Source organism: Scardinius erythrophthalmus, assembly GCF_964197995.2.
Source record: "Scardinius erythrophthalmus genome assembly, chromosome: 18".
Lineage (NCBI taxonomy): Eukaryota > Metazoa > Chordata > Actinopteri > Cypriniformes > Leuciscidae > Scardinius > Scardinius erythrophthalmus.
The window spans coordinates 11,684,518-11,702,046 of NC_138238.1; the positions used below are offsets into that span (position 1 = coordinate 11,684,518).

The following is a 17,529-nucleotide window of genomic DNA, read 5'->3' on the forward strand; positions in this document are numbered from 1 at the left end:
TATTATTTCTCTGCTGAAGTTGCCATGCATGACAAAAATTTCCCCTTTGTCTGGACGAGTTGGTGAGCAAGCAACTAATCAGTAACGACAAGATTCTGCCAGGGTTTTGTGCTCAAGAATGTTCCTACCGGCCCTCGAAACTGAAGCACAGGATTTTGTCTTAAACTAGCCCCCCCAACCAGAGACAGCTGTTGCTATAGTAACCAGCTCTACCAGGGCGGCAACAGTATAACACCAGGAGCTTGTACGGTGGAACCCAAGAGTGAAGCTGCAATGTCAACAGACAACGCCAAGCCAACAATGTACTGTCTTGTTTCAATCATGCAGATGGACTAAACTAGGAGAGTTTCCTAACATATGCTGTAACTAATACAACAGCTCACACTGTGGCTATATTAAGCAGACACACAAAAGGCACATTTGGACTCTGCTACAGTATGTGTTCTCTGCTTTCAGCCAAAGGCAGAGTCTGCTACCACTACTGTCACGCTCCACGCAGATGTAAGGGAATGTAGGCAGGTGGTGAAGAACAGCACAGCTAAACACTGAGGCTTCCTGAAACACACACACACGATGAGCCTCATTCATGAAACATGTGCAAGACTTATTAATATGTAAATTGTACACAAAACCATCCTTGCATAAACTGTTGCATGCAATATATACTGTATATATAAAAAAAAACAGTACACAGAAATGTGATTGCCTCGTTTTTTATGGATCAGATACAAAATCTTATATTATCCTCATGGCATGCTATAAGTACACCTAGACATCGCAGCATTGCAATGTACATTGTAAAGTAAGAAAAAACTATATTCATTTTTCGATTTTTTAAAGATTACATTTACTGTTACTACATGATTAGCGTTTTAAAAAGATTAACTTGACCACAAATGCAATCTGAATGCACAAATAAATATCCTTTTTTTAAATATTTTTAAACGTAATTTATTCCTGTGGTGACAACGCTGAATTTTCAGCAATCATTATTCCAGTCTTTAGTGTCACGTGACCCTTCAGAAATCATTACAACTTGATTTTAGTGCTCAAGAAATATCTCTTATTATTATGTTGGATACAGTTCAACAGTGCTGATTAATATTTTGGTGGAAGCATTGATACTTTTATTTTTCATGATTCTTTGATGAATAGAGAGTTCTAAAGAACAGCGTTTATAACAATGTAAAAGTCTTTACTGTCACTTTTGATCAAGTTAATGTGTCCTTGCTGAATAAAAGTACTATTATTATTATTATTGTTAATCTTACTAAACCCAAACTTATGGTAACAGTGGTGTCTATCCAATAAGCAGCTTCAAATTATGTAATAATCAAAACAGTAAAACTAATATTATCAAAAACAGACAGTACTGATTCTTAATTCTGATTGGTGTGTGTGATGAACCACATTCAAAGTCATTGTACAATAGCAGATATCTACACATCAAATGAATATTATATTAATACAGTAAGTTATGACATGGCGGATATTTCTACCACAGTATAACAAAATCTGACACGGTATATTCTGTCATACCACCCAGCTCTACTACTGTGCAACAACTAATGAAAACACTGACCCAAAGTGATTTAACGTACACTATCTGTCCATTAATGCACAGATACATATGAACACATTTAGAAAGCTTTTGATGGTGTTAAGTAGAGTTAAACACTGAATTATTACAGGCTGTGTAACTGGAGAGGGTTATTCAGTCCTGAGGCAAAAGTGTCTTTTGAGTTGAACTGGCGTTCTGACTCAGAATGTGTGTGTGTTTGTGTGTGAATTGTGTGAGTCATTGTTTTACTCCTCACCACTGCCTCTAGCAGCCATTTTCAAACTACACAAACTGATACATTCTTCCTCAAGTCAGACTATAAAGGTCTAAACCTCTTTTCATCTGAGAGATTGTTTCACCTCTACTTTTAGTACTTTTGAGTTTAACCTTACGACAACCCCTGTACTAATCGCAGTGTTAGCTCACCTCTCAATTCAATACGCTGACTCCTGATGACCTTCTGTGCTTTGGCCAAGTATAAACGACCGGTCAAGCCGCATGTCAGGGTTGGACACTAAAGCGAGCTTGTTTTACGATTGCTATTGGCCACAGGTAATGCATTCAAGGTGAAACACTCATTCCTCACAATCATTCTGTATTAGATTGATATTATATTTGTATTGTGATGAGCATCTGGCTCCCCTCCAGTCATCGTCACGCCAGCCCTCACATTGCTGGCCCACGTCCAGCCTCACAAATAGGGTCTGTGGCCAAGAGGAGGGGCAAGAAAACGGAACCGTGTTGCCAGCACCTGATGAATATTGTCTCCAATGACTGCTGCCATAAATTCATTTTACAATATACAGACATAGAACAGATTTCCTAATGCATGTGCACCCCATTCTCTAGGACCGAGAAATACATAATATAGTCAGTTTGTTTTAATGGAAGTGTATAAAACAAAATTCACTTCTGTTCAAAAGTTTAGGTTGGTGAGACGGTTTCTTATGTTCTCTTCTATGTCTCTTATGTATGTTCAACAAGGCTGCATTTATTTGATCAAAAATACAGTAAAAACAGTAATTTTGTGAAATATTATTTAATATTTTAATAATATTTTATTATTATAAAAACTGCTTTCTATTTTAATTTATTTCAAAGAGTAATTTATTTCTGCGATGCAAAGCTGAATTTTCAGCATCATTACATCATTATCCAGTCTTCAGTGTCACATGATCCTTCAGAAATCATTTTAGTATGATGATTTGGTGCTCGAGAAACTTCACAGTTGAAAACAAAACTTCATATTTTTGTGGAAATCATGATATATTTTTTTAAGAATACTTGAATGAATAGAAAGTTCAAAAGAACAACATTTATTTGAAATAGAAATTTTGTAACATTAGAAATGTCTTCATTTTTGATCAATTTAATACGTCCTTGCTAAACAAAAGTTTAGTTTTTTTTTTTAAGTCTTACTGACCGCATACTTTTGAAAGGTAGTGTTTGCCTTAAAAAGTGTCACTGCACAATGATTGCAATTAATACATTTTGCCAGGTATCATGCATTCCTCTCTAGTGCAATATTATCAGTATAATTCATCATATTTTAGCTGTGGAAACCTTTGCAGAATATGATGAAGATCGATATCCTAATATATAATCTCATAGTTTCAGTCAGAAATATGTCATATACTGGGCCTTTGGGTTATGTGTAGTGGGAATCAATCCCCTTATGAATTTACTTATTTTACCTGAAATTAAATCAGCAAAACAAAGTCTGCAGCAAACTTATGAACAGTATGTGTGATTCAACAACGGTGGTGGGCATTTTTATTGCTTATTTTATTCAATTCAAAAGAAAAAAACACTAACTAGGGGGTCTCAGCCCCTCAAGCCACAACATGTACCAGGTAAAGAATTAACTGATATAAATGACACGAATGCTAACCATCAAAACAGATAAGACAGTATATATCTAACGGATTTAAACCATATTCTTAATTTTGACAGTTTGAGATATTATTATTATTAAGGATTAAAGTTATAAATTCTCTGTGGCATGCTTACCAGTAAAGCTAACTTACTATGCAAGCAAAGGACACATAACTTTATGCAAATGTGATATGCATATCTGTACAGTCTGAGATCGGAGACTGATGTAATGTACCCTCAGGTATAATAGCCAAGGGATAATTTCAGGCTATTTCCAAAGAACATATAATTCATCCAACCAAATGTTGGGACACAATGACACAAAAAGAATTTACTGACATTTATAAAATGCCTTTTTGCCATTGAATGCAGTGTAACAGAAAATAAAGAGATTTTTTTGGACACTATTGAGTATTTCCTTTAATAATGGTCATAGATGATAAAAATGACCACCGGACAAGTACCAGTGAAAATTAATACAAACTTGATTGGAATCTACTGAAATCTAATTTGCATGAAGAGGTAGATCACATTTACATCCAAATGGTATTTACACACAACGGCACCCAAACTGTAGCTTCTTCAAAGCCTATATTACCAAAGTTTATGTCGATAAATACGTTTATAGAGCATTTAAGATCAATGTGCTCAGTGGGCAAAAAAATAGGCTAAACACTGAAATTCTTTTTGCAGCTTCACTTCTGCTATGTTGCAGACCTTTTAATAGCATGTTGCTTATATATACAGTGTGAATACTAGGTCTATAGCCCTTTAATATGGGTAGTGAGATAAATATGTGCAGTCGGAAACAGTCCTTAGAGGCAATGTCTTTTGTCTGTCTTTGGCTAACTATCATTATCCTAAAATATCCTGTCCTAAAATACAGGTCTACAAAAGCGGCATATTCATTCCTCTGGTACGGAGTATGTAATGTACCATAGCACATTTTTTTAGACCAACGGACAATCATGTGAAGCTCTCCTTGACCATTTATGGAAAGGTTATCAGAGTTATGTGCCTTTGACGTGAGTCCAACTGAGCATTCTCATATAACCGCTGATAGTACAGAGACTGAGGGTATGCAAGCAAATGTTGAGTGGAGTTTGGTTGTCATGTGTGTGTGTGAATGTGATTTCATTGCTAAGTCAGGCCCAGATCCTTCTCAGCTGCATGCATGGAGGAAAATGTGGGACAGTGGAGATGGAGATTGGCCACTGATACAGCAGAATAATGTTTTAAAACGTTTTAATGAAAGTTGAAAATAGGTATACACTCAAAATTGTAGGTCTTCTTCGGTTTTTCTGATAAATAAAGACTTGATTGTTTTACCTGGCTGTGCTGCAGTGGCGAAATTACAAAAGAAACATACAACTATGTTGTTTAATATTTTATTAATTATTATAATTAATTCATATATAACATTAATATATTACTGAAATTATGAAACAATATTTTCAAATGTTACAGCGGGATAATATTAAATAATATTTAAGTCTGGTTTCAATGTGAATGCCATGAGAACAGGAATCTGTAGAAACATCTATTATGTATTATGTTATGTATAATGGTTTAATAATTATTATAATAGTACAATTAGCATAAATTCATAAAATAATATTTGATACATATATATATATATATATATAATATTTTAAACAATATTAATGTATTATTTAAAATATGTGACCCTGGATCACAAAACCTTAAAGGGGGGGTGAAATGCTATTTCATGCATACTGAGTTTTTTACACTGTTAAAGAGTTGGATTCCCATACTAAACATGGACAAAGTTTCAAAAATGAAATTGTACATTTGAAGGAGTATTTCTGTGCCAAAAATGCTCCTTCCGGTTTGTCACAAGTTTCGGAAAGTTTTTTTCGAGTATGGGCATGTGTGACGTCAGATGGGGCGGAATTTCCTTATATGGTTCCTAAGGGCACTTCTATCGGAAGAGCGCGGGCGCGCGCACAACCGTAGACCAGAGCGAGAGAGCGAAAAGCAGTTCGCCCATCATCACAGCGCTGTGCTCGGCTTTAGGGAAGTCAGTGTCACCAAAGAAGTGGGTTTTTAGTTGCTAGGGCAAGACATCCCTGCACAGATTCCCAAAGAACCTGGCCTTAAGGGACCAGTGGATGGAGTTTGTTTTTCCAGAGCATCAACGGAGTTGTGCAAGACTGTTTGTTCCCTGCATTTCGACGATGATTGTTTTATAAACAAAGCCCAGTTCGACGCCGGATTTGCAGATCGTCTAATACTTAAGGATGGAGCAGTCCCAATGATAAAGGTTCACGGTCGTGCGTTGGAACCGCAGGCGGTGAGTAAAACTGCTTGTCTGCTTCAAATGTCTGTGTGTTGTTAGCTATCGGCGCGTAAGCACAGCCCACACGGCACGCCTCCAGCCGCTCGTTTTTTTCCGGAAAGACTCGGAACTGCCTATCTTTCTTTTATAAATATAATAAAACTAAAGACTTTTTGGAGATATGAAGGATGCAGTACTACTCTATTGGTACTCAAGATTAACATGAGATTGACTGAAAATGAGTGTTTCACCCCCCCTTTAATTCGCACGGGTATATTTGTGGCAATAGCCAACAATACATTGTATGGGTCAAAATTATAGTTTTTTCTTTTATGCCAAAAATCATTAGGATATTAAGTAAAGATCATGTTCCATGAAGATATTTAGTACATTTCCTTCCGTAAATATATAAAATATTTATTTTTGAGAGTGAATGCAGCACAATCGCGAACATAAATTGACAACTTTAAAGGCGATTTTCTCAATGTTTTCGATTTTTTTGCACCCTCAGATTCCAGATTTTCAAATAGTTGTATCTCTGCCAAATATGGTCCTATCCTAACAAACCATACATCAATGGAAAGCTATATGTATAAATCTCAATTTCATTGACCCATGTGACTGGTTTTGTGGTCCAGGGTCACAATTATTGTCTACTATGTCTATTATAGTTTTGTTTGTGTGATAGCTTGTGGCACAGAATAAATGTTTAAAAGACTCTACACATGCATGTATGAATGCACCAACATACACGTGTTTGTGTGTGAATACAGGTGTGTGAAGTGGGATTGCAGTGTGTGTTGTGCTGTGATTCACACGGGGTACGGCCTCAGCAACAAACCAGTCATCGCTCGGTTGCCATGGCTACAGCGATAGGCTAAATGCATTATTGAGTTCATTCTCTCTCTGTCTCTCTCTGTTCTCATCTCTCTTTCCCTTGCTCCCCCTCCCTCATCCTGCGCAGACCGCTATTAGCTTTTACTAAACCATGATCTACTTTTCAAAACACACGCACACCGCTGGTACGGAACACCCTTTACCTCCGTCTCCGAGCCGTGACAAGGGCTTTCTTCGGGAAGCAACCCCATTTCCTGAGAAATCCCAAACAGGAACGCACTGTGCACTGCCTGCATTCTGTAAATAATTCAATAGCCTGCTAAATTCCTACAAAGTATTACACAACATCGCTGGCGGAAACTGTGCCATCTGAAGTTACTTTTGTTGGATAACAGTCTGTTTTCTGTCCTATATTGGGTGTTTTCACTGTATTGTTTAAATCAGGCAGTTTGGTCCTGAGCGAAACATGTTAATGAAGCATTTAAGATTCACCAGATGTTCCTGCTATAATGCGGCTTCCCTCATCAGATAACTTCTGAAGTTACTGCCACCCACTTTATATTGGCAAAAAATTCTCAGCACAGAAGTCCTGCACAAACCAGTCAGACAGTTAAGTATATTCACACACATTTAACCATCATGCATTCTAATGCACTTGCGTAAATGAATAGTTAGTATTCATTGTATATTTTTTCTGCTAGAATATGTGCCAGATCACACAAATGTCTATAAAATGGTCTTCTGAATAATAATAAACACACATTTGCACGTTTGTACAGCACAATGTGCAGCCCACATGCTGAGCAGCGAATTAGAGGTAAAGTAATTGCCATCAATACCAGCCCAAGACACACACACAAACACCCTACAATCTATGATTACATGTGTTAAATGAACTGCAAGCTTTAGAACAACAAACAAATACAAAAACAAAAGCGTTATCATTTTTTACACCAGTTTGTGGTCGACCGAGTTTTTTTTTTCAACGCCCAATGCCAATACAGATATCTGGAGAGCAGGTTGGCTAATATGCAAAGGAAATTCTGATTTAATTAAGAAAACTATATTTTACACAATATATACACAAAATTAACTAAAAAGTGTGCTATTCATTGTTTTACAATTAATTTACACAATGTATACTCAAAATTATTTAAAAAATATTGAAAACAAAACAATAAAATGCACTATCCTTTCAGTTACACTTAGTTTACACATAGAAAATGTGCATTACTGTATTATTTACAAAATATATACTCAACATTAACTTAAATAACATGCAGAATCCATTGAGTTTTACACTTATTTGACACATTTTCGCAAAAAAAAAAATAAACAGAAAAGGCTCATTATCAATTTTTTATACACTTAATTTACACATTATTATAAACAAATAAAAAACGCACACTATCCATTGACAATATTGTCGGTAGATTTCCAAACTAATGTTAGGCGGAATATTATATTCTGTTGCAAAATCAACCAAGCACAGTTACCGATAATCTCAAGACAGCCAAAGGACGATTAATTAAACAACCCTTCCGATGCTAGCTTATCACCAATACCACTATGATCCCTTCTGCAGTATCTCCTTCTTTTTCATACACCGCAATCCTTCTAAAACACCAAACTGCCCTCCCTAGTCCCTACATCCAACATGCACACAAATCTCCCACACGCTGGCCTGGTTTTCTCCCTCTGCATGAGCTCTCTCTCCTGGTCCCCACCCAGTGCTGTGCAATGCCATGCTACCTTTCTCCTTCACCATGACCATTGGCTCCTCAGTGTCTGCTGGAGCTCTGACGAGGAGGATCTTCCTCGGCTTCTGCTTTATTCCCCCACTGAATCCAAACGTGAGGAGGAGACGACGGAAGAAAGAGCGAGAGAGAGAAAGAGAGGGAGAGAGAGAGCAAGGCAACGGCAAGATGACAGCAGAGGAACGGACAGAAAAGAGCTTGCACTCTCAAACTAAGCAGCCGCTCAGCAACTGCTGGCTTGGTCTTCGTTTCTCAAGCACCCCCCCCCCCCCTCCTCATACACACGCATACCGTGTGTATGTGTGTGTGTTTGTGGACTCTGCCCTGGTTCTTCTGAAATAACCAGGTTGCAGCTGCCGTGTGTGACAAATGCAGATTCCACAGCCGTAATCCCTCCCAGTCTGAGACACCACCTTAAATTCTTCAAACAGAGATGGAGGGGATAGACGACGGGCACATGTGATTCGTATATACAGCACATATCTATCCCTTCCTGTTCTCTCTCTCTCTGTCTCTCTCACACACACATACATACTGTCTCCCTGCCATTGTTCATCACATGCTCTGATGAGCTGTGTTTACTTCAGTGAAGTGCTGACCGCTGCTTTTACCCCTCAAACCTGGTTGTTGTGGATGAATTAGCTGGGAAATAACTCCTGTTCATTGACCCATGTATCTATCAGATAATACAGTAACACTTTTGAATTGAAGGGTGACATGGTATGTGAAACTAAACAAAGTTGCTGGTCTTTGAGGGATCAGCTACTGTATAGTCTCTCTTCGGGCTATCCACGCGTCATGCCGGTAGATTATAGGATTACTAGGCTGACAATTGAATTGGGGAGTTTATTGAGAGGCGTAATTAATATTCACACTGGTGCAGTGACATCACTAAGGGGCAACGTGTACTGTACTGAGAGAATTGGGCTGCTCTGACAAATTACCCAGAGGCCTTGGTGCTCACAGAAAAGTTGTTTACGTATACATTTATTTAGCTCCCTATTTTGTATGCGACTGAGACGTAACACTACCATTCAAATATTTTGGGCTCGGCTATATTTTATATTGTTTTTGAAAGAAGTCTGTAATGCTGCATTTATTTGATCAAAAATGCAGAAATCATTATAATATGCTGATTTGGTGCTCAAGAAACATTTCTTATTATTATCAAAGTTGAAAATGGTTGTTCTGCTTAAAGGGATGGTTCGGAGTAAAATCAACCTAGGGTCCTTTGGACCATGACCTCGAGCCAAACACCCCCCCAGCCTTTTTTCCCTTGGTCGACCATTATTAAAGTTAGAGCTTATTTAGAGAAATCAGCCGGATGGCTTATAGTGCAGGCGCTAATGGATCCTATGAGGTATCTCGTAAATTACCCCACTAATAATGCCCAGAATGGTACCAAACTTCTACAGTAGTACAAATAGTTTCTGTACGAGGCATTGGAAAGTACATGACACTGCTAACCCGGACGTCGACGTCACTTAAGTGATTTGGGAAAAGCACGTAAAAGTCCTGGCAGAAAGCGATGCATAAGGATGTAGTGTAACAACGAATTATTATTTTTTCCGAAGTGTTAACAACTGTTGCAAACTGGTACTACCAACAAAATGTTAGTGCATTCCTGGAGCTGGGCGTCGTTACACTACATACACGTGTTTGGCTTGAGGTCATGGTGCAAAGGACCCTAGGGTGATTTTACTCCGAACCATCCCTTTAATATTTTGGCGGAAACCGTAAAAACTGAATTTATTTGAAATAGAAATCTTCTGTAACATTGTAAAGGTATTTGTCTCATTTGATCAATTGAATGTGTCCTTGCCGATGAAATTATTATTATTATTTTTAAACTTACTTAACCCAAACTTTTGAACGGTAGTGTGTTTTATCTTTGGATTTAAATGCATGGATGTTTCTAACTACAAAACTACAAGCACTCTAGTCTTAAGACCATTGAGGTTGATATATATATATATATATATATATATATATATATATTTAAAAATGTGAAATTTACATTTATATATATATATATATATATATATATATATATTAGGGCTGTCAAATTTAGCGCGTTAATAACGCGTTAACGCAAAATCATATTAACGGCACTAATTTTTTTAACGGACGATTAACGCAGCGCGTATTTTCTGTTTGACCCGTGGCCCAAAACCTAGTTGGAGAAATGCAGATACACAGTGTTGCTAACTTAGCCACATTGCAGACCCCTTTAGCGATTTTTTTCCCTTCAACAAAGCGCCCAAACCTTATTTAGTTTCTGAGAATATACCGGTACCGCCGGTACTGCTCTCCCAGCACGCGCGCGCGCCTCTCTCTCTCTCGCTCTCTCTCTCTATCTCTCTCTCTCTCTCTCGCTCTCTGCGTCTCACGCGGAGGAGCAGCGCTTTAATTCAGTTAAACACAGATATTATGTTGCTTCTCTAATTTTACAAATATAGCCGAAATCAGAGCACGGATATTGTCTTTAGCTTATGTGTATTTGATTTCACCAGACGACGGCTCGATTATCAGAATTTTTGTGCAGATTAACGTCTTGGAAGGGAGAGCTGGTTATGTTTATTTGGTCGCGTTTCAGTCACCATTTCAAATTCATTCCGTTGTTTGACAACAGAAACAGTAAAATATACGTTTTATTGAGAATGTATTGAGAATTTAGCTTCATCAAAATGGGCACAGAGAGAGACAAACTACAATGTAATAATAATAGTCAGGTCCCAAAATAGATAAATAGCCCTGGATAAGATGCAGTAGGCATTTTTGAGGAAAAGTACTTCAAGTGTTGTTTCTATATGATTTTTAGGTGCTGAATCCATTTCTGCCGTATAACAAGTTGTAAACATCACTGTTTTGGCATAAACAATAAAAACAAAATGGCTGCCAAAAAAAAGTTTAAACATTAAACATTACAACTAAAACTATGCATTCTCAGAATATTTAAACATGTAAACAATGAAAAAACAACATTAACATGAAAGGGATAGTTTTTAATGGCTGCTGGAATTATGCCAAGGTACACTGGGAAGCATATATCAGTGGAAATATGCAATTATGGCCAGCCCGAAGGGGGGAACTTGGAATACACATGACCCCAGGGGGGTCATATTGAGAATCACTGGGGTGTCCACCTGCAGGTGGAATATTTCAAACCCAGGGGTGGCAAGGTAGCTTGCCGAGGGAAAGACACATGCTCAGAGAGGCTTACAGTGGACTACACACGTGGGGGTTGCCCAGAGGCCGTGTTAGGTGTCGCCCAGCCTGCAGATCTACATATGTCTGTTAGCGAGGCGCCATGCGCTAGAGCCCAAGAGGATGCCACACTCCGGGTGGAGCAGGCCGTCACATCAAGGGGGCATGGTCGACCTTGCTGCTGGTAAGCCAAAGCAATGGCATCCACTATCCAGTGAGACAACCTTTGCTTGGAGAGAGCCTTTCCCTTCAGCTTCCCACCATGACAGACAAAGAGCTGGTCTGAAGTCCTGAAACAATGCATCCTGTCTACGTAAGTATGGAGGGTGCGTACTGGACAGAGCAGTGCCAAGGCTGGGTCTGCGTCCTCCAAGGGCAGCGCTTGCAGGTTCACCACCTGGTCTCGAAAGGGTGTGGTGGGAACCTTGGGCACATATCCAGGCCGGGGTCTCAGGATCACGTAAGAGTTAGCTGGTCCAAATTCCAGGCACACTTCGTCACCCGAAAATGCCTGCAGGTCCCCTACCCTCTTGATGGAGGCCAATGCAACCAGGAGCACTGTCTTCATTGACAGGAACTTAAGCTCCACTGATTGCAAAGGCTCAAAGGGAGCACTCTGCAGAGCAGTTAAAACCACAGAGAGGTCCCAAGAGGGAACGAGAGGAGGGCGAGGAGGATTCAGTCTCCTCGCTCCTCTCAGGAAACTGATGATCAGGTCGTGCTTTCCAATGCACTTACCATCAACTGCATCATGATGTGTGGCAATGGCGGCACCATACACTTTCAGGGTGGAGGGAGACAACCTTCGCTCCAACCCTTCTTGCAAGAAGGAAAGCACGACACTGATCGGGCCTTTCGTGGGTTCTTTAAGTTTAGAAGAACACCAGTTGACAAAGAGGTTCCACTTCAACGCATAGGCATGTCTCGTGGACGATGCTCTAGTCTAGCGGAAGTGATGGTAGCCACCACCGCTGGTGGTAGGGTACTCAAACCTGCCTCGTCCCGTCCAGGAACCACACATGGAGGTTTCAAAGATCGGGACGAGGGTGCCATAGGGTGCCCCATCCCTGAGAAAGCAGGTTCTTTCTCAGAGGAATTGGCCAGGGAGGTGCTGTCGCGAAGAGTACTAGTTCTTGGAACCAGGTGCGGTTGAGCCAATACGGGGCAACCAAAATTACCTGCTCCTCGTCCTCCCTGATCTTGCGCAAAGTCTACGTAAGAAGGCTCAATGGGGGAAAACGCATACTTGCAGAGGCCCCGCGGCCAGCTGTGCGCCAGTGCATCCGTGCCGAGCGTGCCCTCGGTCAGAGAATAAAACAGGTCGCAGTGGCAAGAGTCGTGGGAGGCAAACAGATCTACCTGTGCGTCCCCGAACTGATCCCAAATCAGATGAACCGACTGGGGATGGAGTCCCCATTCTCCAGCGAGAGGCCGAAACAGAGACATATCAGCTTCACGGTTCAGGTCTCCCGGGATATGAATGGCTCGAAGCGACCTCAGATGCTTCTGACTCAATATGAGGAGGTGGCAGGCGAGTTGCGACATACGGCGGGAGCGCAGACCACCTTGTCGGTTGATGTACGCTACTGTGGCGGTATTGTCTGATCGGACTAATACGTGCTGACCCCTGAGCAACGCACAGAAGCGGTGCAGGGTGAGACGTACAGCCAGCAACTCGAGGCAATTGACATGCCAAAGGCGCTGGGGTCTTGTCCAGGAGCCTGCGGCAGCATGTCCATTGCACATGGCGCCCTAGCCCATTATGGAGGCATCTGTTGATACAACAACATGCCAGGAAACTCATTCTATGGGCACTCCAGCCCATAGAAAACTGAGGTTCGTCCACGGGGTGAAGGTCTGACGGCAGTCACTGGGACTCGGAGCGTGCCGTGTTGCCATGCCCACCTCGGGACTTGATCGTGAAGCCAAAGCTGAAGCGGTCTCATATGAAGCAAGCCGAGCGACGTTACTGCGGCTGCGGATGCCATATGCCCCAGGAGCCTCTGAAATAGTTTCAGTGGAACCGCACTCTTGCCCTCGAACTGACGAAGGCAAATTAGCAGTGACTGCGCGCGCACGCTCATAAGCTGCATGCACATGGCGACCGAGTCGATTTCCATACCGAGAAAAGAGATCCTCTGCACGGAGCAGAGTTTGCTCTTCTCCCAGTTGACCCGAAGGCCCAGACAAGCTAGGTGCCGCAGCACTAGGTCCCTGTGTTCGCAAACCTTGTCTCGAGAGTGAGCTAGGATCAGCCAGTCGTCGAGAGGAACAAGGGCTGCCTCGACAACCTTTGTGAAGACGCGAAGAGACAGGGCTAGCCCGAAAGGGAGAACCGCGCACTGGTATGTCTGCCCCTCGAATTATATATATATATATATATATATACTGGTATGCCTCATTTGCATATGTAAACATGACATTTCAGAAAACTTGTAATACAAAAAATGTCTGTCTCTATGTAAGTGAAAAACTGGAAAGGTTTTATGGTGATATCTATAACTTAAACTTTTTACCCTATCCACCTGTAGTGTTTTGGCTGTGAATATTGCACCTATTGTTTCAATGACAATTACAAGAAAATGGGACCCTTATTTCAATGTTATACGGTGGATCCTTATTCAGGAGACATTGAACTTTCTAAAAATGTGGTATAACAACTTTTCCTCAAAAATGCCTACAGGGTTACCCAATCTTGAAGATTCGGACCTGACTATAAATGCTAAATGTACATTTAGCATTTTCAGAAGAGCTGCCCTGCATGTCATGCAAAAATCTAAACATGTTTGTGTTAGTAAATTGCTCAGTGCAAAGAAAGAGAAGTAATGGGAACCTGGTATTTCTTTTTTCTTTCTACATGTGTCTAATAGACATGAACAAGTTCTTTGAAAAACATCTATGACCTTTGAAACATGTCTCGTCTTCATGCTATATTGACTATGGTTTCAATAATAAACATACATTTGCATAAAGCATCTATATTTATCAATGCCCACGTTGATTAGAGTATTACAAACTTGAAAAGTATTAATTTAAGGTATATTTAGAACAAATAAAAAATGTGCGATTAAATGCGATTAATCGCGAGTTAACTCATGACAACCATGCGATTAATCGCGATTAAAAATTTTAATCGATTGACAGCCCTAATATATATATATATATATATATATATATATATATATATATATATATATATATATATATATATATATGGTAAATTTCACATTTTTAAATATACATTTTATTATTTTACTCTTGTCCCAAAACTGATTTTTGTGATTTTTTTAAAAAAATGTTTATACTATAATAATCTAACCGCACTGTGAAATAACTGTGTAAAGCAGGGGTCGGGAACCTTTTTGACCAAAGAGCCATTTTTTTCATTTTTGGATAATGCATTTTTCCAAAAGAGCCACAGTATAAAAATAAAAAATAAAAATAATATATATATATATATATATATATATATATATATATATATATATATATATATATATTGATAAGTGGTTTATACTTATATATACCTCAATATATATATATTATTAAAGATGTGCTTTTTCAATAAAAAAATCAACAGTAGTAATTATTAGGTCCATAGACAACTAAAAACAAACAAATATTCAGCAAACAATAAATAAGTTGCAACCAAATGATGAGCATAAATCCTGTTTTGTGTGCGTGTGTGTGAGAGAGATAAGAGTAAATGCACACAGTACTATCTGCTATGTTTACGTGAATATACTCGACTTGGCATTTTGATGTATTTCTGTGTTTATTTGGCCGTTTAGGCGCGCAACCGAAGTCAAAGGCTGCTTGTCCGTGTTGCGCTCGGAGCGCGCGCACAGCATGCTTTCAGAAGAATTCAGTTCTCTTTCGCGACTTATCACGCTTTTAACATTTATTTTCAATATAAAGCACATCCTGTTCTTTTCTTTCTCATTCATTCATGTTTTGTTAGTAATAACTTTAAACAGAATCGTTTACTGAAATCTGCGCGGATTATCAAAAATATGACACATTTAGGACATACAATTGTCTCTGTGCAAAAGTGAAAGTAGGCTTACCAGCGGGTGAAATGTCTCTTTGCGCAGCAAAGCACCCGTTTCAATAAAATTATATATTTAAGTTTATAAAACCTACATTTTCGCTGCTGTTTTAAAATAGTTTTCGCCTGCTTGAATCCAGTGCAGGAGCTGTTAGGTTACCACAGAAACGTAAGCGGTAGATTGCTGTGGTGACTCGTGACACTCGCGAACAGCATTGAACACACACTTTTGCCGGTACAACTTTAATATTATTATTATCATAAACTTTTCATTAACTTCAGTAGGCTGTACTACAACAAGGGAATTGTAATTGGCTGCTTTTTCTGCAGAGAGCCGATCTCTGTTGATGTGTTTCATCGATGGTTTGTTGGTAAAGGGTGAGAGACCTCGCGAGCCACATGATTTTTGCCAAAGAGCCATATGTGGCTCGCGAGCCATAGGTTCCCGACCACTGGTGTAAAGTATGACTGTCCCTCAGTTCTGCCATCCTTTCCATCACAACCAACAATTTTATGTAATCTTTTTGTAATTATAATTACTCTAATGTTCTTGATTACCAAGGAGACAACAGTAAAGAGCCGCTTGAGATGAAATTTGAGATTTGTATCATGTAAAGAAACCAATTAAAGGCAAATATCACTTTTATCACAGAGCCATTTCTAAACAAAACTGTAATTAAGTCAAATTATGCAAAAAAAAATATAATAATATAAATATAATTTATAAATATATATATATATATATATATATATTAAAACAAATATTTGAATATATGTATTTAGGACATATTCTAGCTACAAAATTTGCCTCATCGGGTCAAAAGACTGAAGTCTGGCATATTTTCCACCACAGAAGGTTATCAAACACAATACATAATTCGAGATATGATAATTCAGAAATTGCACCTGTTGGTGAAAAATAATAATCTCAGACAAAAATGCAATAATTTTGGCATTGTTAGCTTGAATTAGTCCACAGAGCCAAAATTGTCGATAGCTTAAGAAACACCCATGGGTTGCAATGGTTAAAGGAGATTAGCTGAATTTTAAATAAGGGGAGGATGTGTGTCTGCTGGGTGTCAGCATGAGGACGGCACAAACAGCAGGTGTTGGATAAATAGAAGAACTTGAATTCTATATCATTAGAAAGAAGAAAACAGCTGAATCTTTTGTCACCAAGTGATAGAAAAGAGAAGAAACAGAGCCAAAGCAACAAGGATACAGCTACAACACTGCCATTATTCTCCATTTATATGTGCAATGGGGTGGGATTTCAAAGCTAGGTTGCTACTGATATAGCCTCTATAAAATTGCCTACCCTATACCTTTTTGAAGGCATTAAATAAAAGCGAATAACAGTATATAAACTATACTATGGTGTTATGGGGGGTGGGGGGGGGTAGCGTGTTTCTATGTGGTTAATAACCTCTTCTGTATGGTTACAAGGGTGTTTCGATGATTTTTCCCACACGTTTAAGGTGAAAAACAAATTGTAAATGGTTTAGTGTAATGTAGCTGGTGCACAGTAATGCTATGGAAAAGCAGCAAATGTCATGAATAACAGTATGATGCTTTTGGCAACAGGGTATCTATGATTTCCCCTTCCTGGAGGGCTACACAGGGGGGATCCAGTCTTTCTCTTGCCTCGGCTGTGAATGATTGATTGTTTGAGTGAAGCCAGCCACAATTACTATATGCACTGGTTTCTTTCCATGAGCCGGCACTCTCTGAGAACAACCGCCAAACATTAACAGTCAGGCTTACGCATCCATTTGAATCTCTGCAGATGAGCAACCCCTCTCCAATCTCTCAGATCAATTCAAAACTGTTCAAAATATACAGCACAGCACACATTTCCTTCCATAAAGCCACACAAGTATCACCACATATGTCAGCATCATCTAGAAATCACTGCATTATGCAAGCATATAATGAACATCCTGAC

At 39.3% G+C, this 17,529-nt stretch overlaps 1 protein-coding gene across 10 annotated transcripts in view; it reads right to left on the minus strand.

The window, feature by feature from the left end:
- ablim1b (actin binding LIM protein 1b) overlaps positions 1-17,529 on the minus strand; it is a 93,827-nt gene that overhangs the window by 55,949 nt on the left and 20,349 nt on the right. For 8 of the 10 annotated variants that reach the window (XM_081393535.1, XM_081393534.1, XM_081393532.1 and 5 more), the window contains exon 1: positions 8,325-8,557. The exons of the other annotated variants lie outside the window; for them this stretch is intronic. In XM_081393535.1, the coding sequence (XP_081249661.1) occupies positions 8,325-8,346 (22 nt within the window). In that variant the 5' untranslated portion in view covers positions 8,347-8,557. Of the gene's footprint in view, positions 1-8,324; positions 8,558-17,529 lie in introns of those variants that run through there. 10 annotated transcript variants of the gene reach the window in all.